We start from the raw sequence: 27,852 nt of genomic DNA on the forward strand, positions 1-27,852 counted from the left end.
TGGCAGCCCTCCTTCCTTGTCACCAACTCCGGGTCTGCCAGATATACACAAAAGCAGCATGGGTGGACAACATGGGATCGGTGCAGCCTGGGTGTGCTTTTTGGAGAGCCACAATTCAAATAATGTGCTCTGTGATTTTTCTTGAGACAGAGTCTCACTTTGTTGCCCTTGGTAGAGTGCTATGGCATCATAACTCACAGCAACCTCAAACTCCTGAGTTCAAGCGATCCTCTTGCCTCAGCGTCCTAAGTAGCTGGGACTGTCTCGCTCTTGCTCAGGCTGGTCTCAAACTCCTGAGTTCAGGCAATCCATCCGCCTCAGCCTCCCAGAGTGCTAGGATTATAGGTGTGAGCCACTGCACCAGTCATGATTTTTTTTTTTTTAATATACCAGCCAAAACTTAAATATTTCTGATTCCAATTACATCCCCCAGACTGATATTAAAAAGTAGCCAAAAATGATATTTTTTGTTCAGGAAACACAGTCCATCTTCTCTTTAATGATTATTATGCCATTTGGGAGAACATACTTATATAAATTTAAATACCTGAAATATTGTGAGAAAAAGGTAAGCCCTGGGAAAAGCAAACCAAATCAACTTCTGATGTCATTTGCCTTGACAGCTGGGACACAGCTCTCTCCTGTTACTGACCTGTACATCTTTTGAGGTCTGTGCTATGTGTTCTATGTGGACACACCAAAGAGAGGCAAGCACGCTTTTAACACATTGTTGTAAATGTGCTTTAAAAGCACTTAGAAGAGTCCTTAGGAAACACCAGAGCAAGAACAAGATGCTTCTCGTTACTTCCAGGATGGGGCCCCAGCAAGCAGCTCCCCTGGCCTGGTGGGGACCAAGATAAAGGCAGCCGATAGACAGCATTCTCTGGTATTTGTTATGTGCAAATAGCTGTGGCAACCGGAGCTGATGGGGTCAGTGTCAGGTCCAAGCCAAACGCCTACCTGTGGCCCCAGCGCTGGGAGGGAACTGGAAAGTTACAACATTAAAGGCAAAGAGGAGGCCTCTCAGACCAGAGCCTCCGAGCCCCCATCCACCCTAAGGGCAAAACACTGTTTTGGAGACAAACTGGCAGAGTTCTTAGACAGAAGGCGACAAAATCACTGACTCAGGGAAACCAGACCCTCTCTGGAGGGGCTGAGCCTTTTAAGACATGACTGGAACATTCTTGGGTGGGGCAGTTCACTGAAAAACAAACTTAGCAGTTTGTCTCTGTATAAAACAAGTCTCCTGGTGAGCCGCCCAGCATGGCCCCCTCCTCTGATCTGGCCACACCCGGGGTTCTTCCTGAAGCCCAGTCCTTGCCTTGGTCACAGTCACACAGATCATCCTGCTTTGTCACAATTCCTCCTCTGCCCTCCTGCTACCCTACCTCAGTGCCACATGGGGCTGCACTTTAGGTGGTGACCGTGGCCCAAACCCTGCATGGACAGTCATGCCAGGAGGAGCAGAAGAGAAAGCAGCTGAGAAAAGTGGCTCTGGAAGGAGAGAGACCTACAATCCTATTTCCCCACCTGCAGCTGTGCACAAGAGCAGGCCTTCCCAGTGGGAGACTATGGGTGCTCTTCTATGTTTTCATTTTCTGCAACAAGGGAGTGGGATTCAAGGACTCAGCCCCTGCCACACACGCACACAACTGCCAGGGAAAGGGGTTGGGCCTGAATTCAGCTTCCCATGGGACAAGCCACAGCCAAGGTCTCCAGCGCCAGACAGAGGGCCTTTCTCAACTGGTTGGACCAGGGCAGCACCTGTCCTCAGGACATCTGGCTCTAGGCCTACTATTCCTGGAAACTGGACCCAGTGCTTTATTCCCCTGGGAAAATCCACCCTTCCCCTATGAAAACAGACATCCTGGGTGGGGTCTCCTACTGGAATAGGCCCCCCTGGCATATGCAGCTGTAAACTTACAGCCCAAGAACAACCCACAACAGGATGCAGAGGGAACAGGGAGTCTGTACATACACACAGGATTCTACAGTCCTAGTAGGAAAAAAAGAATAAAAATATTTCAATTACATTTACATATTTATATACATGCATTGAGTACATGCTATAATAATAATAGTTTTGATAAATTAAATTAAATATATTAAAATTAGCTTTACTTTTTTTTTCTTTTTTGTGATAGAGTCTTACTTTGTTGCCCTCAGTAGAGTGCTGTGCTGTCATAGCTCACAGCAACCTCAGTCTCTTAGGCTCAAGTTATCCTCCTTCCTCAGCCTCCTGAGTAGCTGAGATTACAGCACCCACCATGATGCCAGGCTAGTTTTCCTATTTTTAGTAGAGACAGGGTATCACCTTGCTTAGGCTGGTTTCAAATGATAGAGTCAAATGGAGGGACCCACCCAAAAAGAACCAACCCCCACCTTCCGACCAGTGTCCCACCCGGGAAAGAGGATGTGCCAACCCCACACCTTTCTGACCTTTAAAACCCCCATCCACCGTTACCCACGTGCTGACTTCTTTCTCAAACTCAGCTCACCCTCACTGGGGTGGAAATAAAAGCTGATGCTGCCCACCCAGAACCTAGATTCCGTTTTCCTTTCATTTTGCATCTTGGAATGATTTTTATTTCAGTCTTTGACCTTTCATGAAAGTCCTGAGCTCAAGCAATTCATCCGCCTTGGCCTCCCGGAGTGCTAGGATTACAGGCACGAGCCACCTGTGCTGGCCTTTTTTTTTTTTTTTTTGAGATAGGGTCTCACTCTGTCACCCAGGCTGGAAGGCAGTGGCACCACCATGGTTCACTATAACCTCCAACTGCTGGGCTCAAGAGGTTCTCCTGCCTCAGTCTCCTGAGTAGCTGCCCCTTCAGGCAGACCTGGCCAATTTTTAAATTTTTTGTAGAGATAAGATTGCCCAGGCTGGTCTCTCTAACTCCTGGCCTTCAGTGACCTTCCCACTTCGGCCTCCGCAAAGGAGGGATTACAGGTATGAGCCACAGCACCCAGCTGGGATTACAGGTATGAGCCACCCCACCCAGCCTCACCTGTTTTGTTACATTTTTAATGAAACTACTTGTGATAGGCTAAATAATGCCATCCAAAGATATCTATTTCCTAAGCCCTGGAACCTGAGAACATCATCTTATATGGTACAATGGATCAATATATGCTTATGTGAAAAAAGAGATTATCTATGAACCCTGGTGCCAGGATCCCAAGGTCACATAGAGTAGCTGGAGATGACCTTGAGTTGCCTTCTGTTGGGGATGGAGAGTGTATGTTTGATGTTGTAACTGGAATAGCTGAGCCTTGTTAGGCAAAGGCATCTTTCAAAAATTGTACATAAGGGATGATGTGTACATATGTTATCCAGCCAGGGGACAGGATGCCATGTGCAAGACACCTGCTGTGTTGTCTGCTCAGCTGCTCCTTCCTGGGGTGCTCAGTAGTCATTGCAGACAACAAGACTCCATCTCCTGATTTGTCTGATTGACTCTGAGCCGGCACCAGACCTGAGCTACCCTCTCAGGGTTGAAATATAGACCTGAGAGCAAAAGGGACCTAATATCGAAGCTGAGAAGGTATGAGATGGGCATTTTCTACCCAATATCCCATGTGGACCACCCAGAAAGGCAAAGAATGATGAGGGTTGGGGAGGATAGAGGTAAGAGATATGAGAGAGAGAGAGAGAACAAAGAGTGAGAGATGATTAGAGAGTCAAGACAGTCCCAACTCCCACTCAGTCCCTAGAGTCCCTAGTTCCAGTCCCTTCCTGAGGCCACTTTGCTTTTGATTTGGGTTCTGTGGGACGTACCTGCATCTTCATAATAAATCTCGCTTTTTAGCTTAGGCTAGTTCAAACTGATTTCTCTTAGATTCTACCTAAAGAATGCAACTGATAACATCTTCTCATAGATGAGTTGTGATATAACGGAGATAAAAGGTAGGTTGCCAATGGTATAGCACCCTAGAGAGGTTAGTTGTGCAATTATTATCAAGGCAGCCCCCACCACTGCTCTGGCTGTGAACTTGACCGCTCTAGAGGGTGACTTGTCACTTTGGCACAGGTCCTAGTCCCAGACTGTCCCTCATTTCCCGATTTTTGAGAAACCACTCCCGCAGCTGCTCTCCATCTGGGAACTCTGTCTTTTCCTGTCTTCTTTTACACTAAAGCACAGGAGACACCACTGGGCCAAATTATCCCTGACAGTCCTTGCTGCCTTGTTCTTTTGTGATTCTGAATCTCAAGTCCACTCAACTTTATTCATCTTTCCCAAGTACTTCCAGACTGGACATTATTTGGGAACTTCTTTCATTCCTAAACAATACAAAGTTTAGCTTCACTTGCAAATTAATCCCCAGACAAGATGCAGTATAATGAAATGGATCAGATCTAAGCTCCCCTGTGCCTCAGTTTCTCCATCTATAAAATGGGTAGATGACCAGTAGTCTCTACTTCAGAGAGTTGGGCGGATGCCCATGATAATACAGGTGATATGCCGAACATCGTTCCTGGTGTATGGAAGTTGCTCAGTCCAGGAGCTGTTAATAACTGTGATAGAATAGTCAGTGCACACCGTCACACCTGGAGCCTCCCTCGCCCTTACTGATCCTTCACTAGCTACCTACGTTCTAAACACACAGTTCCATGGTCTCATCTCCCACTGAACCCTGCAGTCATCCATGAAGTCCTTTTTTCTCTAAAAATACCACCAGTGTTTTGGTTGCTGCAATGTCCCTCCACTGCACTGGGCTGTAGGATTCTCTGCAAGCTCCTTTCTATAAAACTTGCAATCAAAAACTCAGCTGTGGACGTCACAGAAGGAAATGTTGCCTCTTTTTGTATTCTCAGCTGTGGATTCTACCAGCCCTTTTAGGCTGGTAAAGCTTCTCTTTCAATCCACTGATGAGACCAGAAAAAGGTGGATTTGGTCTATCAAGTCCAGCTTCCATGAGGATTTGGTCTATCAAGTCCAGAGGAGATAACTTTCCTTTGTTGGAGTTCTATATTAATATATGCATATAGAATACACAGCCTACGTAATTAGGGGTTCTTCCTGTGACGTGCATCAGAATCTCCAGGGTGCTTGTGAACATGCAGCTCCCCAGGGCGATCCCGTTCTAGCTAAATCACAGTCTCTAGGAAAAGGCTGAGAACTTCCATTTTATACTAAATTCAAATTGCCCCAAATAGGGCGGAATGTGGAGGCTTACACCTGCAATCCTAACACTTGGGAGGCTGAGGCGGATGGATTGCCTGAGCTCCCAGGTTCAAGACCAGCCTGAGCAAGAGTGAGACCTCATCTCTGAAAGACAGCTGAGCATTGTGGCAAGTCCCTGTAGTCCCAGCTACTCAGGAGACTGAGGCAAGAGAAGTGCTTAAAACCAGGATTTGGAAGTTGCTGTGAGCTATGATGCCACACAGCACTCTACCAAGGGTGACAAAGCAAAACTCTGTGTCAAAAAAAAAATGCCCTGAATACCCTGGTTTGGACTTCCTTCCTTCCTTTCTTCCTTCCTTCTTCTTTTCTTTCTTTGACAGAGTCTCACTCTCTCATCCTGGGTACAGTGCTATGGCATCATTATAGCTAACAACACCCCCAAATTCCTAGGCTTAAGCCATCTTCTTGCCTCAGCCTCTCAGTAGCTGGGACTGCAGACACCTACCACAATGCCTAGTGGTTTTTCCATTATTAGTAGAGATGTGGGTCTCATTTGCTCAGGCTGGTCTTGAACTCCTGAGCTCAAGAAATTCATCTGCCTTGACATCTCAGAGGACTGGGATTACAGGTATGTGCCACTACTCCCAGCCCAAGATTAATATCTCTTAAATCATATGTATCTAGGTTAGAGTACCAACTGTGCTGCTTATTAGTTGTGAGATCTTAGGCAATTTGCTATTGAACAGGAGTGAGAGAGCACTTCTTGATTGCTCCCAGTCTTAGGAGGATCACGATTATCTTATTCAATGCTATATACCCAGCCCTTTGCACCATGCCTGGTATGCAGCAGTCACTCAATCAAAACAAAGTTGATTGATCTATATAGAGATAAAAACGACACTGGTTTCATGAGCACCTGGTCCACCCAATCAACCTATTGAGTCACAAATTATGAAATAAGTAGGGGGATATTGCCTTGAAATCAAGGATGTTTTCAAGCATAAAAATCACCTAGTAAGGGTGCAGGAACTTAGTGATGAGCTACATGCTTACTGTGAAGGTGGCATCACACTTCTTCTTTTTTTTTTTTTTGGTAGAGACAGAGTCTCACTTTACCGCCTTCAGTAGAGTGCCATGATGTCACAGGACTCACAGCAACCTCTAGCTCTTGGGCTTCCGCGATTCTCCTGCCTCAGCCTCCCGAGCAGCTGGGACTACAGGCACCTGCCACAACGCCCAGCTATTTTTTGGTTGCAGTTCTGCCGGGGCTGGGTTTGAACCCGCCACCCTTGGTACACGGGGCCAGTGCCCTACTCACTGAGCCACAGGAGCCACCCAGCATCACACTTCTTATTTGTCTGATGAATTGATAACTGCTCGCACCTAATTAGTAACATTGAAAAGGGAAAATAGATTCAATTTAAATGCAGTAACAATTTAAAGAACCATTATTTATCTACCTTTTTTCTGGGATAGTAAAGTCTGAAAAATAAGACAATCTGATTTGTCCATATTATCAAAACGCTAAAAATGTCTAATCAGTATGGTCTAATGGTAAAGATAACACACTTGTCAACTTGGAGATTAAACACAAAAACAAAAACCTTACAGAAAACTCCATTCAAAAAATTTTATTTAGTGTCTGTTACTGTTTTGGGATGGAAGTTGAAAGGGGGGAGCGTGTGAAAAGAGATGGAATAGTCTGATATCTGAGATCTGATATTTTAAATAATTCCAACCTCAGGAAATTTAACATTTTGTGGTAGACATCAGACTTATACATTAGAAAGAGACACTAACGTAGCCCTGACTTTAATTGTCAAAATATAAAATGGTAGAGAAGTGACCAATGTGAGCTAGAGTTACATAGGAAAGCTTCATGAAAGGCATGGTATTTCAAAAGAGCTTTAAAAAAGGCTGGGTGAGGTACTCCTGCCTGTAATCCTAGCATTCCGGGAGGTTGAGGCAGAAGGATCCCTTGAGCTCAGGAGTTTGAGACTGAGCAAAAGCGAGACCCAGTCTCTACCAAAATAGAAAAAGTTAGTCAGGCATTGAGGTAGGTGCCTGTAGTTCCAGCTACTTGAGAGGCTGAAGAAGGATCACTCAAGTTTGAGGTGGCTGTTAGCTAGGATGTTGCGACAGCACTCTAGCCTGGGCAACGGAGTGAGACCCTGTCTCAAAAAAAAAAAAAAAAAAAAAAACTCTAAAAAAATGATCTTGAATAGTGGCAAAGATAATAATTTAAGCTTTATTAAATATTTTTTTAATTATAAGCATTGTATGTTTTTTTTTTTTGCAGTTTTTGGCCAGGGCTGGGTTTGAACCCACCACCTCTGGCATATGGGGCCAGTGCCCTACTCCTTTGAGCCACAGGCGCTGCCCATAAGTATTGTATGTTAATTCTGGTCCTTTACATAAAATGAGCAGAAGTTGAAGAGAGAGTAAAAAGAAAACAAAAAGTAGTTACATTTAAATATTAGTTTTGTCTCTCTCTTCCATTCTCTCCATTAAGCTTTGCCAGACCTGGCCAGGTACAGTGGCTCACACTTGTAATCTTAGTACTTTGGGAGCCTAGAAAGGAGGATTAATTGAGGCCAGCAGGTGGAGACCAGCCTGGGCAATAGAGCAAGACTCCACCTCTAAAAAAAAAAAAGTAAGCCAAGCACAGGTGCTAGGAGGCTGAGGCAGGAGGATTACTTGAGCCCAGAAATTTGAGGCTGCAGTAAGCTATGATGATGCAACTGTACTCCAGCAGGGGTGTCAGAGCAAGACTCTGTCTCAAAACAAAACAAAAACAATTAAAAAAAAATTGTGAGACCTAAGGTTTGCTGAGCCAGGATGAATTATAATACGTACATGCTTGCCTGTTATATTTCACTATGATGAACCAAGTATGTCGGCACCTCATTGAATGGTCACCTAGTATATTACTTTGAGAATCCTGAAAGTCAGTTGGTGACAGTGTCATTGCTGAGTGGCATAAGCAGAATCTGTCCCAAAACTTACTCTCGTTTTTTAGGTCACTTTTTGGAGGTTGGAGTGAGGTAATAGTTACTAACATACAATGCTAGCAGGTTCACAATTGACCTGGAAAGAGTCTCTCCAAATGGTTTTATTCTCTAGCAATTGAAGAAAAATCAACATTTATAAACGTGCACGAGGTATATATCTGTGCTGTAATTGAAACTGCCTCAAAAACTTTCCTCAGACTAAAAGGAGAATAAACTAGGAAAAAGTTTGTGTGATATTTATCTGCTGAACGTAATTTTTTTCTTTTAATTTTATTTTTCTAACATGTAAAACAGGAAGGTTTCCAAAGCCAAGATCTGGTAATAAGGTGCTTTCAGAGAAGTCTTTCTTCCACCCTCTTCCACCTTGTTCTCTTTCTTCTCTCTCAGATAAAAACTTAAATTCATTCTTGGCTTATGCTTTCCACTGTGTCTTTTTGCAAATATAAGCAAATGCACATGTGCGCGCACACTCATATTTATATTTCTCTCCCTTTTTGCCCCCAAAATAGCATACCATTTTACAGTTTGGCATCTTGTTTTTTTTTTTCCACTTAAAATATTCTGTGGATCATTCCATATCAGCATATAGAAATCTTCCCCATTCCTTTTACTGCACACATTTTGAAGCATCTGTGTGTTCCCTTTAAAAAATATTATTAAAGAAGTCATTAAAAGTGAGGACTATAATTTTTGGCAGAATTTAACTAGCTAATTCTCGCTTATCTATAACAAATGAGGGTTTTGGGATCATTTACCCATTCCTCTCACCTCCTACCTATACTGTGCCAACAGTACAGAAACTGACTTTAATAATTAGCCCAGGCATGGGGCAGCGCCTGTGGCTCAGTGGGTAGGGCGCCGGCCCCATATACCGAGGGTGGCAGGTTCAAACCCAGCCCCGGCTGAATTGCAACAAAAAAATAGCCGGGCGTTGTGGTGGGCGCCTGTGGTCCCAGCTACTCGGGAGGCTGAGGCAAGAGAATGGCCTAAGCCCAGGAACTGGAGGTTGCTGTGAGCCGTGTGTCACCATGGCACTCTACCAAGGGCGATAAAGTAAGACTCTGTCTCTACAAAAATAAATAAATAAATAAATATAATTAGCCCAGGGATATTATTCATAGGCTTTGGGCTAGAAAGTCACAGAGATGAGCAAAGTAGACTTATAATTGGTGGGAGGGAAATAACTCTTTCTATTCTTTGGAAGCTGTCACATGGACAGAAATCATGACTCAGACGGCACCTGTGGCTCAGTGAGTAGGGTGCCGGCTCCATATGCCGAGGGTGGTGGGTTCAGACCCAGCCCCAGCCAAACTGCAACAACAACAACAACAACAACAACAAAATAGCCGGGCGTTGTGGCGGGCGCCTGTAGTCCCAGCTGCTCGGAAGGCTGAGGCAAGAGAATCGCCTAAGCCCAAGAGTTGGAGGTTGCTGTGAGCTGTGTGACGCCACCGCACTCTATCCGAGGGTGGTACAGTGAGACTCTGTCTCTACAAAAAAAAAAGAAAGAAAGAAATCATGACTCATTAGTAGGATGGTGTTTATATAAACATGATTAATTACGAAGTTTTGAAAATATTTTTTAAAACTCCTCTTCTTTTTATAAACTTATATGTGACCTTGAGTGAAAGGAATAATTGTCCATATTCATAGCATACAGCTATAGTAACTACTGTGTGGTAGTTATGCACTATTACAGTTGAGCACATTTTGTTCTAGGATTTTTTCTTATACGTACATTTTTTTCTTACCCTGTTGAGTGTACAGTGTAATGATCTTTGACCAAAAGCAATCAAATCTAATACTTTACAAATAGAAGATTAAGTTGTACTTTCTAAAAGATAACACCCTCTGAATCTAATGTAAATGACTTTGAGACCTCCACTGGGCTTCTAGGTAATTTACATAACATCCTACTCACCATCATCACTTATATTCTGGGATGATCTTTTCAAACTATTAACTACATTAATCTGATGAGTTTATTTGAACACAAATGGACTAGAATGGAAGACTTCACCTCACCACCTTCCCCCACGAATCGTGGAGAAAAATTGCTCTAGGCCCAGATGTAGAATTGTGAGACTTCAATTTATATCTAGGCTACCTATACTGGGAAGCTTATGGTGCATTTCAAAAACTAGACACAAATCGCCAATAATTTGAAGTTTAAAAAGAGAGAGAGATAGGGTACAGTGGCTCACGCCTGTAATTCCAGCATTTTAGTAGGCCAATGTGGGAGGATTGCTTGAAGTCAGGAGTTGAGACCAGCCTGGGCAACATAGCCAGACCCCTATTTCTAAAAAAAAAAGAAAAAAATTTTTTTTTTTAGACAGTCCTGCTTTGTTGCTCTTGGTAGAGTGCTATGGCATCAGAGCTTATAGCAATCTCAAACTCCTGGGCTTAAGCCATCCTCTTGCCCCAGCCTCCGAAGTAGCTGGGACTACTGGTGCCCACCACAATGGCCAGTTTTTTTTGTTTTTTTTTAGATATAGTGTCTCACTCTTGAACTCCCAAGCTCAAGCAATCCGCCTGCCTCGGCCTCCCAGAGTGCTAAAAAAGAAAATTTTAATTTTATAAAATAACTTATAAAAAATTAGCCAGGGATCATTGCTCATGCCTGTCATCTCAGCTACTCCATAGGAGGATCCCTTGAACCCAGAGGTTGAAGTTACAGTGAGCTATGATTGTATCACTATACTTTTACCTGGCAATAGACCTTGTCTCTAAAAAATAAATAAATAAATACATAAAATATATAGAGAGGCCAAAAACTCTTTGGAATCTGTTTCTGACTTTAATTTTTTGACAAAATTATTAAATGTCCTATTCATTTTCATATTGACATAGTGTTATTGACATTCATAGGCCTCTAAAATCTAAACTCTTTGCCATAATCATAGGTAACTTACTAAATTAAAAATGCATTTTTAGAACACTCAAACAAGGATGATGACCTTTCATTGATTCAGTAGAATTTTTCTCACTGTTTCCCCTTAAGACCAAAGGTGTGCCTTTGCATAAGCATAAGCTAGCAAGCAGGCTTGTGGAGGCCCTTGTCCTGAGACCAAGGAAGGCAAACTAACTGGACTAGATAAGAATCGATCTAGGACCTCATCAATCCCACATTCTAGACAAAGGTTAGTCTAATTATATTGCTTTAAGTAAAATGAGCCTATGAAAATCTAGAATAACAGAACGATAAACCTGGAGATAGTATTTGCTTTAGAAAAGAACACTTTCCAGGCAAGCCCTTTAAATAACAAGCTCCCTTTGTATATTTAAAGTCAGATTCAACTACATTAAAATACACCTTTCAGGAACTTGCTTCGGAGGAGGGTCCTGTACACATGAACTTCCTGTTTCTCTGGGAAATCTTTTAAATAGGGTATTACTATTTGACACAATTAATAATTACCAAAGTTTCATTTTAATTATAGGGAATGTAATTTGAGGTTACATCAGAGCTACAAGGTATCTTAGCTTCCTATTTCTCAAGGTGTTGTTCAGACTTTGTGGAATTTTAAAAAGGTATTTTAAAAGGGTAAAATATGGAAACTTTTAATACTTTCAAAATAGTTGTGAAATACCTGAACCCAGGACATTGAGATCTCAAGGTCACTATTTGCATAACCTTTATAAAGCTAAAATGTGACTTTAACAGGTTAAATATGCTATTTAATAATTCATATGCTCATTCAACTTAAAAAGATATATGGGGGGGATACAAAATAGTGAGAGCAGGACCCCTACACAAGGGGGTCAGACCCACCACAGAATGAAAATGGAGAGAACAGTAGCAGGGCCTTGATTCAGGCATAGGGCGACTGCCCAAGTTGCAGGCCTTCCTTCCCCTTTCCAAGCACCAGGCCCTCAACTCTAGGGCCACAGTGTGCCCGGGGGCAGGGATGGATGCTGGCTTTATTGTCACACAGTTGGGCTTAAAAACTCTAGGCACTGCTAATTACCATGGAATCACTAGGCCCGGTATTATAAAACAAAATACATTCTTCTCTTTTTCCTTAATTGATTTAATAGATAGGTTTGATGAGTTGTCCTCTCCCCCCAACCACCTCGCCCCCATTGTGATTTTTACATTGAAGAGAATCACAATTTACTGTTAGCAAATTGTCAGCTGGAGACAGGGCTGCACGCCCCAGCAGGCGGCCGACCCTAGCCTGAGAGCCTGCAGGGGCCGGTCCCTGCTGCCCCCAGCGCATTTCTCCGCAGGAACGCGGGTCCCAGCGTTCCCAGAAAACCCCGACAGAGATGCTCCCTCCTTGGAGACCTTTTCTGTTTCTTTCGCTCGCCCAGAGCGGCACCTCCATCTCCCCCGAGCCTCTCGTTCCCCCGCAGCAGGCCTCCAGCACCGGCCGGCGCTGCCCCCACCGCACGTCCCCGCCAGCAATGGGACAGGGTTATCTTCCCAGCCCCGCTCCCTTCCGGCCCCGCGCACCCGCAGTCCCGCAGCCTGCCTCGGCTGCCCAGTCTTCCAGGCGCCCGGGGACACTGCAGGAACCCCAGCACCCAGCCGCGCGGGGCTGGGACGACAGGGCCCGGCCGCCGATCCAGAACCGCCCCGGGGCCTCAAGATGGCCCAGTGCCCCTGCTCTCCCCCACCCCCCGGCCCTCGCCTCCCACCTCCGCTGCCCTCCCTGCCGCGCCCTCGGTCCCGCTTCCCCCGCGGACGGGCGCCGCCACCCCAGAGCCCCGGAGACCACGGCAGGTCCCACCCGCGCCCCGGACGCGGCGGCCCGCAGCCAGTGCGCGCGCAGCGCCCCCGCGGCCACGCCGAGCGCGGGCGGCGGCGCAGGGAAGGAGGCCGCGGCGCGCCCGGCCCGCCCCTCCCCCACCCGCCCCCGGGGCCGCCGCCGGCGTCCGCGCCTCCCGGCCCGCCCCTGATTTCCTCCGGGCGGCGGCGGCGGCGCCTCGTGCGCGCGGTTATTTATTTATTTCCGGGCCCAGAGCGCTTATAATGGAGCCGCTGTCAGCAGAACCTTCTGCTGCCGCCGCCGCCGCCGTCCCTCCTCTTTTTTTTCCCGGCAGATCTTTGTTGTGTGGGAGGGCAGCAGGGATGGACTTGAGCTTGCGGATCCCCTGCTAGAGCAGCCGCGCTTGAGAAGGCGCCGCAGCCGCGAGGAGGAACCGCCGCCGCCGCCGCCACCCCGAGGCCCCGCCGGACGCGGCCTCTGCCGGCCCGCGCCCCGCTCGCCCCGCTCGCCCCTCGCCTCCTTGCAGAGTCCCTTCGCGGCGGCAGATGTGTGTGGGGTCAGCCCACGGTGGGGACTATGGTGAAATTCCCGGCGCTCACGCACTACTGGCCCCTGATCCGGTTCCTGGTGCCCCTGGGCATCACCAACATAGCCATCGACTTCGGGGAGCAGGTAAGCCCCGGCCGCGCCCCCAGGCCGGCCCGGGCAGCTCCGCCCCGCGCCCTGCGCTCCTGGCTGGTTCTGCCTCGGCCTTTGAGGCAGAGGGGAGTCACCTGCTCCCACTCTCTTTTTATCTTGGAACGTTTGGGTTTGCAGCTTGTCAAGGATGACTTTTCTAGCACTCGGTTCCTTCCCTCCCCCCAGTTATTCAGCAGACTTTTCCAGCCTTCTCTGGAAAATGTTAAAAAGAGCGGATGGTGTGAAACTGCACCTATGGAAGGGATTTTATAATAGTGCACAGAAGTATTATATAATTTGCGATTATGTAAACCTCAGCTCCGTAACGAACATGTAGTTTCTAGCAGGTTAAGTGCACGGTTTGTGTTTATCCGTGGTTGGTGGAGATGGTGCGGTGGGGAGATTTTGTATTCTAATGTGACCAAGTTGATGTCCCAGGTACTTCTAATTTTTAAAAATTTGTTTTGTTGCCCAGGTAAGGATTAGGGGTGACCCAACAGTGCCCTGGTAAGCTGACCTTTGGTCATTTCTAGTTTGGCATTTCTTTTTTTCTTTTTTTTTTTCTTTTTCGTGGACCATGAAAGAAGAGGACAATTTTGTTTAGTGTTGCCTTCTGGTCCTTGTTTCTTTTTCTTGTTTTCTCCGTGTGGCGTCATTGCAAATCGTGCGCTGCAGGCTCTCCAGCGGCGGGCACTGGGGCCCTGCACTTGCCTGCGAGGGCTGTTTTCCCCGGGTTTTCTCAGGGCCTCCCGGGATGCAGGCCTGGGGGAGGATTTGGGGATGGGACCATCAGTAGGCGCTGTCTTCCGGCAGGTGTCCGAAGTCATCAGGGCAGGGGATAAGCAACACTTGAGTGTTGTTCTACCATCTTTTTTTACCCTCTAAGTCAAGAGACTTCAAAGGATATTTATATAGAACATGCACCTATTTTGATGCATTGCTAATTTTCAGAAGGCAGCTTTACTAACCTGAGATTTGACTCTTTGATTTGATGAGTATCTGTTTGGATTTGTCTCTCCGTGCTCAGAACTTGTGAATAGTTGCCGTTCTGTTAGCTCCCTCGGGTGTAGCCCACACTATAATCGACTTTTTACGTTTAATTGTATTGCTGACAGGTGCTCAGAGTGGGACATAGGCTCTAGAGACCTTTGTCTGAGAAGCCAACCCCTTTCTTTTGGTGAAATATTACAGCTTTTCTGTTGCCAGTCAGTCCTGCCAGGCCCCCCAAGGGCTTATCCTTCTCTCCTACTCCACCTTCTCCTGCCCGTCTGCCCTTCTGTCACAGGCAACTAGTAATTTTGAGCATTTTCTTTTTTTTTTTTTGCAGTTTTTGCCCAGGGCTGGGTTTGAACCCGCCATCTCCAGCATATGGGACCAGCGCCCTACCCCTTTGAGCCACAGGCACCGCCCAATTTTGAGCATTTTCTATAATTGGGGGAAAGTTTTCAGACATGAATTTACTACATTGCACATTTTAGATGAGTCACATGCTGTAGGTTCCCCTGAACCTTTTGCTATTTTAAGGCTTATCGTCTTGGACCTGCCCCAAAGGTTGTCAGAAAACAACCTGTATTGTTCTCCTGAACTCGTGTGTGTGTGTGTGTGTGTGTGTGTGTGTGTGTGTGTGTGTGTGTGTGTGTGTGTGTGTGTGTGTGTAAGAATCATAGGGATAACTAGTGGAAATAAGAGTAGCCTTTGTCATAATTAATGACCAGTCCTGCCTCCCATTTGCCTGATTTAATAAAAGGCTGATATAACTAGGCTGGATTTTAGTACATGGAAAAAGGATCTGCTGGGATCACAAACATGAGGCTAGGCACAGAAAACAACTAGCCAGATGGTTAATGGGTCTAATAGTTCAAACGTACCCTTAAAACATTGCTAGCTTGATTCTCATGGCTGATGTAAGCAAAGTACTAAAAGAGTTGTCTTTTTGCACAGAAGCAAAATATTATCAACAAGTGTCATTTGAGGTTATTTTCCTGCAAACACCAGAGAATTTATGAAGTTGTAGGCTGAAAGGTGGTGGAGATGTTTTATCACAGAGTTATGGGTGCAGGGATGGGGGGAAGAAACTGATAAGTTTCCAAAACCTTGCTTTTCCTTCTGCTTTCAAATGATAATTGTTTTGTAAAATGGTACAGGGTGAAAAGAATGGAACTTACTCTTTTCCCTGAGTTAAGCTAGAGGGAAAGAATTACAGTGGGAGCTAAGCAGTGGCCTGGTGTGGGTGATGAATAGAAGAATATTTTACCCCAATTGTTCTGAAGCACAATAAAGAAGAGGGGAAATGAAGCAATTTGGGGAAGCAGGCCTCTGTAAGACTTCTGAAAACACACAGCTCTCAACGTGGATTTGTGTGGAGTTCCAAGCAGATGGACTTATGTAGGTCCTGCACTGAGTGGGCAGTTATATCGCACCTTGCTATGAGAGAATGATTCATGTGTCAGTGGTTTACAAATCCTAAGGCGGAGCAGAGACACAGGAGTATAAAGGTAAATAATGTAGCCTCTGGATCGCATACTTTTTTTTTTTTTTAGATACAGTCTTGCTCTGTCACCCTGGGTAGAGTGCAGTGGTGTCATAGCTTGCTGCAAATTCTTGGGCTCAAGCAGCCATCCTTCTGCCTTAGCCTCCCAAGTAGCTGGGGCTGCAGGCATCTATCACCACACTCAGCTAAGTTTTCTATTTTGAGCAGAGACAGGGTCTCACTCTTGCTCAGGCTGGTCTCAAATGCCTGTGCTTGAGCCACTTTCCCACATTGGCTGCCAGGAATGCTAGGATTACAGGCCTAAGCCACTAGGCCTGACCAATCACATGTTTTTGAGATGATTAAGAAATGCAAATTTGGGGGGTGTTTGGCACACCTTTTGTGTGTGGGACATAACCACAAGAGGGACCCCCCAGAATCAAATATTTTGATTTGGTGGTTTGTACCTTCACATTAACCTGAAATAAATTTACTGAAAAAAAAAAAAAGAAAGAAATGAAAATTTAATAATTCCTGTTAGCTTTTAAGTCCTCAGTTCATCAAAAACAAAATAATTTTAAATGTTTCTTAAATGGGGTGTTTTTATGATTATAAACATCACAGTTTGTGGCTTCTTTAGAGATCCAGCTATGTATAGATTCTGCTGAATAAGCTGCTCAGATGTGACTGTGTAAAGGAATTACCTATTAATGACCCCAAGGCCATCAGTGGGCAGAGGGCCTGTGTAGAAGCCTTGTAACAGTCTCTCCAGAACACTGATGTTCTTCATGAACATTATCTGTTGTAGCTGAGTCAGAAACCCAAATATTACGGAGTATTTATTCTAACCACACTAGCAAAACCTGCTAACACATTTTTTTTAAATTTTGGTGGTGGCAGTAATTTGAGAGAGAGGTTGAATTCTACACTAAAAAAAAAAAAGCTGGGAATGAGATGATCCTGCTTTTTAATATTAAACATAACAAAGAGTGAGAATACTTTTTTGTTTGCAGAAACTAAAATAATGATTGTAGAATTCTATAGCTAAGTAAAATACTATCATTTCCGTATATCTAGAATTATTTCCATTTTTACAGATTGAGAATCAGAAGTATTAGTCTCTTCCATTCATTGTCACCGTTGGTGTACTGACAACACCTCAGCAAATGTTACACATGAGGAAATAATAAGAGGCCTGGGTGTGTTAAGGCTCTTACTCAAGATCACATGGGTAGTAAATGGCAGAGCTGAGGTTCATGTCCATAACCAGCTGATGTTTATAAATTTAGGAGTTAAGTTCTAGCTTTGTTGATTCCCAGCCTGTATCTAAAGTTAATCTTAGCTGTCATATTTTGAATTTTTTTTTTTTTTGAGACAGAGTCTGACTCACCCTTGGTAGAGTGCTGTGACATCATAGTTCACACCAACCTCAAACTCTTGGGCGTGAGCAATCCTCTTGCCTCAGCCTCCTGAGCAGCTGGGACTATAGGCACCTGCCACTACACCTGGCTAGTTTTTCTGCTTTTAGTAGAGACTTGGTCTAGGCTGGTCTTGAACTCCTGAGCTCCAGCAATACCCTGCCTCAGCCTCCTAGAGTGCTAAGATTACAAGCATAAGCCACCACACCTGACCCATATTTTGAATTTTTAAAACTTAACGGATGTAGGACAGTCAAAAGTAGGCCTCTCAAGAAAGGAATATTAAGTCTACGGCCATACCATCCTGAACACGCCCAATCTCGTCTGATCTCAGAAGAAAGGAATATTATGACCAATAAGTTTATTTTAAGAAAAGTTGAACTACCCAGAAAATCAAGTCAACACTGTATCTTATTATAACAGGTTGGCATCGCTTTTGGTAAAGGAGAGAAAATAAGAAGTAACTAATATTTCACAGTAAAGCTTTTTAGAAGTCACTTAGCATTTATCATTAGAACAATACAGATGGCCAAGGAAAGGAGGAGGTTGAGATATTTTTTAAACATTGTATTTCTTTCAAAGTATCCACAAATGTCCATTTGATCTCACCATGTTCAAAGGACTTCTGTTTAAAACGAAATTTGATGCAAGAGTCCCTGATTTCCTTAATAGCTAAATTGACCAATATGTAAAATAAATGAATGAGCTTTTCTTTTAAAGGTACTAATGACACTTAAAATGTTGAGGACAACTTTGTGGTGAAGACTTTGAAAGAGGTTTGGTGCCCTTAGCTCCGTGGTCATGGCGCTGGCCATATGCACCAAGGCTGGTGGGTTTGAAGCCAGCCCGGGCCAACTAAACAACAGTGACAACTGCAACAATGACAACTGCGTTGTGGCGGGCGCCTGTAGTACCAGCTACTTGGGAGGCTGAGGCAAGAGAATCACTTAAGCCCAAGAATTTGAGGTTGTTGTGAGCTATTATGCCATGGCACTGTACCCAGGGTGACATAGTGAGATTCTGTCTCAAAAAACGACTTTGAAAGAGAAAGAAGAAAGTTGAAATTATTTTCACTTTAAGAAATGTGTTCTGCCTAGGTCCAGGTAATCTACTTTTTCACATTCAAATATGAAAGAAGTATTTCAAAGACTTCAATAGTTTCAAATACTTGAGCTATTTCAAATTACTTTGAACGATTCACTGAATTTGCTTGGGTCTAATGGGAAACCTCTGGTTAGGAGTTCACTTAAGAGGATCTCTGGCCTGAGCACTGGTTCACACGTGTAATCCTAGCATGTTGGAAAGCTGAGGCCAGAGGATTAATTGAGGTAAGGAGTTCAAGACCAGCCTGAGCACGAAAGATCCCATTTCTACAAAAAAAAAGAAAAATGAGCTAGGTGTGCCAGATGGTGGCACGTGCCTTTAGTCCTAACTGCGGCAGGAGGATCACTTGAGCCCAGGAGTTTGAGATTGTATTGAGCTTAAGATGACACCACTGCAGTCTTGCCTAGGCAATAGAGCAAGACCCTGTCTCCCCCCCCCCCAAAAAAAGGCATCTTAAATTATTAATATGATAAAATGGAAAAATAGACGAATAAATGTTTTTTCTGTCTACTATCTACTGAGTAGAGAAATGCACCCCCTGCAAACAAACAAAAGTCTTCCATTAGACCAGGGAGTACAGGAATAAAAATGGTAAATGTAGTGTACAATGTTGGCCCCTGCTGGGAAGGGACTTTTCATCCAAGTCACTGAGCCTCCCCAGGCAGAGCTTGTCCTAAGCAATAATGAATATCTGTTATATAGTCTGTTGCCTGACGGGCTTAAAGATGGAAAGGTTAAATACCAAACTAAGTTTTTAAGTAACTGTACGGGAGACTTTCTCCTCCTTCCAATTTATTGTATATTAACAGTAAATTTCAAAATAATTATTTTTACTAATTTAAAAGTAATATATGCTAACTATTTGAAGTTTGGTAAATATTTTTAAATGGAAAAAAGGAAAACATTCTAATTCCAGTTTGAAGAGAAACTCTTAACAACTTAGGTATCTCCTGGCAATCTAGTTTTTTATTTTTATTTTTTAGTATTTCAATAGATTTGTGGGGGGACATGTGTATTTTGTTACATAGATGAATCCTATAATGTTGAAGTAGGTCTTTCAGTGTACCTGTCACCAGAGTGATGTTCATTGTACCCGGTGGGTAGTTTTTTATTCCTCATTCCCTCCCGTCCTCTCCGCTTCTTAGTTTCTAATGTAAAACTTATGCCACTTGCAACCATCCGGGGTGTCCAACCTTTTTATCCTCTGCAGCACAGTGTAAAAACAAGAGTTGTCTTAGGTCACACATTAAATAAACAGATACTAATGAAACCTGAATACCAATAAAAAGATTCCTGCATGCTTTTTGTGATATCAGACACCACAGATAAGCGAAAAAAGTCCTCACAAAATCAGTGTGCAGCTGCCAGACCACTGGTTGGACTGATTTATACATCCATTGCTTAGCTCCCATTGATAAGTGAGAACATGTGGTATTTTTTTTTTTTGTATCATAATTAAGGCAATGTGTGTGTATGATATTGTACAAAACAGAGGCATTTCCCCAAAATCATTTACAAGTATTTAAATGGCAGCATAATATTTGATTATATGAGCCTGCTGTGATTCCTTTTACTACCTACATAGTATTAGCCTACTGTTTAAACACTGAGGTTTCTTTGTTTGTTGCAGTATAAAGTTTCAGTAAATGTCTTTGTGTAATAAGTAGATAATGTGTTTTCTCTGACTGCCTTGTGCCTTGTGCATGGCATAATTTGGTGCCTATTTCATTTTCTCATTCATATATAGAAAATGAGGTCATGTCTTTCTTTGCAGTCCATATTTAGTCAAGGACACTGCGACCTCCTTAGTCCAATTGAGACTCACTGCCCTGTTGTGTTTCCCAGTTCTCTTTAGATGTCCTTCTGTATTTAAAATGCATTTCTAGATGACTTAGGGGAGCAGGTGATTTCTAGAGCCACAAAGGTATAATCCTCTGGCTGGTTTGTTTACGCATCCTTTATTTGTTGAGGTGGTTTGAGGACTAGCCTAAACACTGCTTTGTGTGAATTCTTACCAGCACGTCCTTCATACATAGAGATAGTGCTCTTTCTAGTAATAGATCAAATTCTTCCTTTAAAAGCAGTTTTTAAAGTACACAATATAATATTGTTTATGCTGTATTATATTTTTTACTATAGCACTTTTTAGACATGACAAGATCAGTTTGTATTAGTGGTAAATAGTTTGGTTTCCATATTTAATGTGGGCCAATTGGGAAAGTTTTATTGGGTGGGATGAGGAAATACCTTTAATGGAGAATTAATTATTCCTTTACCATTGTATAAGATACCAGAATGACTTGGGAGATGTTCATATTAAAAAAAATAATAAATCTGCTGCTTTTTGAACACCTACGATTCTGTTAGTTTGCTGTGGAGATGTAATAGGGAAACCCCTATTTAATGCAACTATCTCTGGGTCTGCCCTACCCATGTGAGTGAATTTTCTTGATAACTGATGTTTATCCTTCTTAGTGGTAATCATTGGGTGTGTTCATTTTTTTTTTTTTTTTTTTTTTAGTATAGCAAGTGTTTTGGAATATAACCTAGCTAGCACATCTCGCTTCCTTATTAAATGACTACCATATGTAAAACATAATGTAATGTCATTGGAGACTTGTGAGTGTTTATTGTTGTGATGGTCAATCAGGGAAATCCCCTGATGTGTGATTTTCAAAATAAGTAAATAGCCTGGCAACAACCAATGGGGCCTGACTTTGGCCAGTCCTGATCCTTCTGTGATTTTCTAGAGACCCTCCAACGTGTGATGGGGTTTAATTTTTTTTTTTTTTTAGGTCATGTATCTGCTTCCATCACTTGAACTAATCAGTTGCCAACTCAGTTTCCTCTCCTTACCCACTTCAATAATAATAACCAAGGGCAATAAAAATTAGCAATATGCACTGAGTTCTGGCTTTTTAGTGTTCTGCTTTGGATCTGCTCTGGGCTTGGGAAACTGAAATTCATTAGAATTCCAAGAAAAATGAAGAATTAATAACTTTGGATTCCTCCTTTCGGAAAAGCCTCTATACTTTGAGATACTTATTTTCCTGCAGTAATCTTGGTTCTGTTTGAGAGAGATTCTAGATTGAACATTAGTGAAATGACCTTTGAACAAGGAAAGAGTGTTGCCATATTGAACTCAGCCCTGTCCTCATGTTGTTCAGATTCTGTTTAAGAAACACGAAACACCTTTACAGTCAGAGCAAAATGTCTAATTGCACAGCACAGTTTATTACAATGTGTGCCGAGGTGCTGCGTGACTGCAGGGGAGCAGTAATGCTGTGCTCTTGTCAATGAAGCAGCGAGATATTGGGATGTTGGTCTTCTCATCTGGATGTTGTAGCCCCTGGTCTCTGCTCTCTATGCTCTGGTTAGGAAAATGGGGTAGGCCCAGGCCAGAAGGAATAAGTCACAGGATAGCTCAGTCAATTATCAAGTCAGAGGATGTGATCCCAGGTAGTTTGCTTGTTATTTGCTGTTTCCATGGCCTTGGGATCATCCACTTTTTATTCCAACAACCAAGTACTACTCATGGTCATGTGAGAACAAATGAACTTAAAAATCACAAACACAGCATTTAGGCGGCATCTCAGGCAACTGGGAAGTTTGTACTCCACAACTTACTGCTTCTCCTGTATGGTTTCTTCTTCATACCAAAAATGTTTTTAAAGTCCATCCTGGGAAGGAAAGTAACTGGGTTATTTGTCAGGACAAAAGGGGTATGTATTCCCCTAGACAAAAAGTTATCCAAAGGTGGCCTGTACTTCTGGTTCATGAAATGGCATCCTCTGGGCATTTCTACATTTTCCGCCTAATAATATATCTTGGCCATCTTCCCTTACTGCACAGAGGTATGTAAAGAGCTTCCTGGTTCATGCTTTTTTTTTTTTGAGATGAAGTCTCCCTCTGTTGCCCCAGACTAGAGCGCCCTGCCATCAGCCTAGCTCACAGCAACCTCACACTCCTGGTTCAAGTAATCCTCCTGCCTCAGCCTCTCAAGTAGCTGGGACTACATGTGTCTGCCATAAGGCCCGGCTAATTTTTCTATTTTTAGTAGAGATGGGGTCTCACTGTTGCTCAGGCTGGTCTCCAACTCCTGAAGTGCTAGGATTACAGGTGTGAGCCACTGCTCCCGGCCCTGCTTCATCTTTATTAGGTGAATTGTAAATTATTTGACCATTTCCAGCTTCTCATTTCTATTTGGAGAAGTATATTTAAGTTATCTCCTGGGTACTAGCTGGTTTTTAACATTTGTGATGGGATTTTCTGGAGGTCATGCAGAAAGATAGGTTTGTCAGTAAGAATCTGTGGTCTCTTCACCAAAATGGGCTGGTTTCACTGTCCCAGCCTCAGGGAGGAGGAGGGGAGAGGTGCTGTCTACGCTGCCCGTGCTCATTGCCCACCTGTGTGTTCTTGGCCCACCCCACCTGGGCAGAGACAAGGCTGACAGCAGGCTGGGAGGAAGTTCACAGAAAGAGCAGAAGCCCTGGAGAGGAAGTTTCAAAGGTGACTTCAGAAGTGCAACCAAGACTTCTCAGGACTTTTAGTTGAAATGAAGTGGCTGGGAAACCAGAATGTCTGCTTTCCTAGGGAACAAGATGACCCCAGAACCAGGAGGGCGGATGTGACCTTGGAGATTGCAGTCTTCCCAGGAGGTGAGAAGTAAAGGTAGCTTATTTTGTGAGTGGCTCAGAGGAATATTTTGGGTCTGGAATCTTCCAGGACCAGAAGTCCTATGTGAGCATGTGTGCTATGGGAACTAGGGTTAGATTATTGTCTTCAGCTACAATCACAGCAAGTCCCCATCAGTAGGCTTTTCAGAATCCCGGCTCATTGATAACAATACATATAATGGTAAGTCAAGGAAAATATCTTGAGTCCCTGACTGTCACTTTCTAATTTGCTGTTTGGCTTAGGTGTGGCTGTTTTGTGTTTCCAAAGCAGCTTTTAAGATAAGAAGTTTGTGTGCTTTTTAATGCTTCTCCATAGACAACTTGGAAATCTGTTGGCCAATGGGGCATGCATTTTAATAGAAGGGAATAGTAGTGTGGAGAATCTAAAATAGCAATCTACAAAAAATGAAAAGGAAGAAGAAAAGAAAAAATTCTCTGACTTCTGAGTGCTTTCAATGGTTTGGCAGGAGATTCACAGTGGCTGGGACACTGAGGCCTCCCACGATGTGTGGCCTAAATTTGACATTTTATAAAGACAAACTGCTCAGAGGAGAGGAACAAATAACCACACTTGGTAAGAAAAAGGTCACTTTCATCTTGTTGTGATTCTAGCCAAGTCCAAGCCCACAGTAACTGGAAAGACAGCTAGCAGCTAGCAGTTCAGTCCGTGGACATCACGCTTGGCGTTCAGATGTTGTTCTCACATAGCCTCCCAGAGACAGACCTTGTTTCTTCGGGATGGTTTCAGATGAAGCCTTGCATCACCTGGGAAGAAACTGGTCCTGGAGCTTGGGCACAACAGGGCGGACTTCATTTCTACTCCCACACAGAGGTGTTGCCACCACCTGGGGCTCACACCTATTGGGCTGGTCCCTAAATGCTGGCCGGTTCACTGGCATTCAGGCAGCTCGTCCACCCCTGTGTTTATCTGACTTTCCCAGATAAATCAGTGTTGCAGCCCTGAGTAGAAAGGAGCTTGAACTTTATTCCAGGGACAGTTTGATGGCAGTGAGCCTCAGTGGCTGACCTGCAGAATCTCCTTTGCTTCTCTGAAATTCTTGTTCCAATTTCCATTAGGCTCAGAGGAAACCTGCAGTGACATGTACAGATCTCAAATGTACACATCTGTGAGTTTTGACAAGTGGCAAAGGCATACCTTTGTGTAACCCACACTCATCAGGACATGAAACATCCTAACAGCCCAGAGAGTTCCATAGTGCCCTTTTATAGTCTTCCTGGCCCCTGTCCCAGAGGCATCCCCGTTCTGATTCCTGAGTCAGCCTTTGTAATTGCTCATACAGATGACACATTGTTATCACAGTGCGTTGCACTATTATTCTTTCCTAATGCAAAATATGTATTTTAGTGGCTTTTAGGGCGAGTATGACCTTCTGTGTAAAATAACTTTTCCCCCAACCTAGTATTTTTAATTCTTCCAATGATAAACATCTTAAATAAATGAATAGCTGACCATTTTGATGTTCTCACATGGTTAAAAATTAACGTATGCTTAACAAAATTAACATTTTAAGACAAATGATAGCATACATATACAATGGGGTGTTACATAGCTTTGAAAAAGAGTGACGTTATGATATATGCTACAACAGAGGGGAATCTTGAGGACATTGTGCTAAAAGAAATAAGCCAGACACAAAAAGACAACTGTTGTGTGATTGTACTTAGATGAGCTACCAGAATAGTCTAATTCACAGAGGCACAACATACCAGGGGACGGGGGAGAGGGAATTGGGAGTGTAATGGATAGAGTTCTAATAAGGGCTAATGAAAACGTTCTGGAAGTGGTGGTGGTCTTACAATAATGTATATTTAGTTAATGCCACTGAATTCTGTATACTTAAAAAATAGCAAAATAAATTTTAATGCTATGTATAATTTATCAAAATTTAAAACATTTTAAGTTAACGTCATAAGCTATTGGGGGAAAGCTGGTGGTTCTTGAAGATGATCTCCCACTTACTAAAAAAGACTATTTATTAATTTTATTCTAGTTATAGATGTAATGCATTTTCATTGTAAAATGAAGGAAAATAAAAGTATTAAGAATCAGGATCTTAGGCCAGTCTGTCACCTAGGGATATGAATCTTAATTGGAGTGCATATTCCTCTCGTCTCCTTTCTATGCTATGTTTTAGAACAAAATTATAACCCTTTTCTATTTCCTATCATAGGCATTTTTTTATTTTAAAAATTCATCTAAAAAGTGATTAATGCTTCTGACATTCTGTCACTTGAAAATTGCATAATTTATTTCCCCAGTCTCACCTGTGATTAGACGTTCTGGTTGCTTCTTTTTCAACTCCTATTATAAATAATGCCAAGAAACATTTTTTATACGGAAATCTTGGTATATATCTGATTATTTCTTTGGACTAATGATTAATACTTAGAAATACTTGTGGCATGTGGGCCCCTCTTCCAGGGCCTGCTGAGCTTGGATGGGCCTGTGTCCCTGTCCTGACAGCAGTGACAACTCCCGCCTTTGAAACCATTTTATTTTCCTGTGAACTTTATTCTGAGAACCTGTGTTTTAGTCTGTGAAGCTACACCATTGAACTCCCTCACATAATTTCTTTTATTAAAAGCATTTTTAAAATGCTAAGAGATCAATTGAGTTTTTCATATTATAATGCTTTTTTAAAGTGTCTCTGGACTTTTCAAAAAGCAGGTTTGTACCAAGTATGTACGGCTTGTGTAGTTAGGCATAAGCTGGTTTTATCTGGGGGGTTACCTGGGAACATCCCCATTCCGGCCGGATTCAAAGCAGAGAAAAGCCCTTTCTTTTTGTGAATTCGCCGTGCCCAAACAGATTCCCTGCAGACCTTCCTCTGTGCCAGGGCCTGTGTGTGGGGCGTGCACCATGGGAGTCATCTTCCTGGCTGCGAAGACGAGGCTTTGGGGCAGGCTTGTCTGACTGAGGGCTATGCCTAACATCTCCTAGGAGAAGTTTGGTGTGCCTGTGTGCTAGAGAAGTGCAGAGCTAGCAATGGTTAGGGCACACATGAAGAAGAGGCGTCTTCTCTTTTCTATCACACTGACCATGGTTTCCCCCATTTCCCCTGGTCTTGCTCTTTGGAGCCCACCTTGGAAAAAAAGGACAAAGAGGAAGGAGGGGGAAACGGCCTGTGCTCATTCAGCCAGATTCCTGGGGTTTGTCCTCTGCTCCTCCCGTCGCAGGGGAGCAAGCTGATCCCGGTGTGATGTATAGAGAGAGGACCTCTGGGGAGGATCTCCATCCTTGCACCTGAAGACTTTATGACCTTGAGAAAAGAGCTTGCCCTCTGTGGGCTTCAGCTTTCCCAACTGTCAATGGAAATACAGTGGAGATGTGCCTTGCTCTAGTGGTGCAGACCGAACGGACTGGCTGCAGACGTGCTCTGGAAAGTCCGAAGTGCCTCGCGCATGAGAAGTTGCACTGCAGAGGCTCCGAGTGTGGTGTCCTGCTGCTCTGCCCGTGTGCTTTTACATGTTCTTGACTGTTACTGCTTTGTATTCATTCAGCAACTTGCTTTAAGGGGATTTCTTAAACTACAGCCACCCGAGTTAGGGGCAGGCAGCCGCAAGCAGGTGGCAGATGCTTGGGACACTTGGATTTTGCAGCATGTACGTCAGTATGCTACTTTTTTTTTTTTTTCTCCCCACTTAGGGGAAAAGAGCCTTTAAGGCTGAACTTTCTAAGTAGTGTTTTTTTTTTTTTAATTGAGTTCTAGGATTTAAATAACATGTGCTTTCTGAAATGATAGGTGGAGTGTAATTTTCTTCTAAATACAGCTGCTGTTTGATGTGGGCTTGGGGGGAGAGTGGCTGCCGTGGACCTTGACTCTTCTCTAGTCACACAAATGAGACCAACCCTTTCTCAAATTTGTTGACAGTTAACACACCAAGGAGTTCTGAAACAACAGATGGGGCTAAAAGTTGTAGCCCATTTCCCAGTTGCTTACTATACTATTATGGAGTGTTTTCACTATTAAATTATGGGGAACATGAGACCCAGAGGGCAAAAGCATGCGTAAGAATTTGTTCATTTGGCAGATGTTTCCTGGACACTTACTCTGTCTCAGGCACAGTGCTAAATCACTGAAGACGGTCCTTGCCTTCAAGCGCATCTGTCTATAGGGCAAATAGGCAGATACTTTCCACACGGAGAAGGTCAAGGCTGGGAGCAGGAGACCAGGGACTTTGCTCTGGGATCTTGTAGAAGGAGCCCTTAACAGCCAGGGGAGCTTTCTGTTCAAGCTGAGGCCTAAAGAGAGTAGTGCGCCCTCATTCTGGAAAGGAAGAGAGATGCTTAGTGTGTTTGGAGCAGCAAATAAGACCTGAAGCATGGCAGGAGTGAGGATGGTTGGGGTGAGTGGACCCAGCTGCAGAGGTGGGGGTGGGGCTTGCCCTGCTGGCTGTGGATAACTTTTAGGGGTTCTCAGAAGGCTGTGGTGTGCTCAGGTTTATGCATTTGAAGATAATTTTGGTTTTGCTATGACTAATGAGTTAGAAGAGGTGAGACCAGAGGCAGGAAGACCAATTATTTAATAAGAACCTACGTGGGCTGAGCTCATACCTGTAATCCTAGCATTTTGAGGCCAGGAGATGGAGGCTGCAGTGAGCTATGATCTGCCACTGTACTCCAGCCTGGGGCACAGAA

The 27,852-nt window shown here is 43.7% G+C and overlaps 1 protein-coding gene across 1 annotated transcript in view; it reads left to right on the forward strand.

Annotated features, from left to right (window-relative positions):
- The first annotated feature begins 13,066 nt into the window (after positions 1-13,066).
- The window catches only part of ANKH (ANKH inorganic pyrophosphate transport regulator), a 143,072-nt gene continuing 128,286 nt past the window's right edge, over positions 13,067-27,852 (forward strand). The window contains exon 1 of the mRNA XM_053592968.1: positions 13,067-13,518. Coding sequence (XP_053448943.1) covers positions 13,423-13,518 — 96 coding nt within the window. The 5' untranslated portion in view covers positions 13,067-13,422. The remainder of the gene's footprint in view (positions 13,519-27,852) is intronic.

This window comes from Nycticebus coucang, chromosome 1, assembly GCF_027406575.1.
Source record: "Nycticebus coucang isolate mNycCou1 chromosome 1, mNycCou1.pri, whole genome shotgun sequence".
Lineage (NCBI taxonomy): Eukaryota > Metazoa > Chordata > Mammalia > Primates > Lorisidae > Nycticebus > Nycticebus coucang.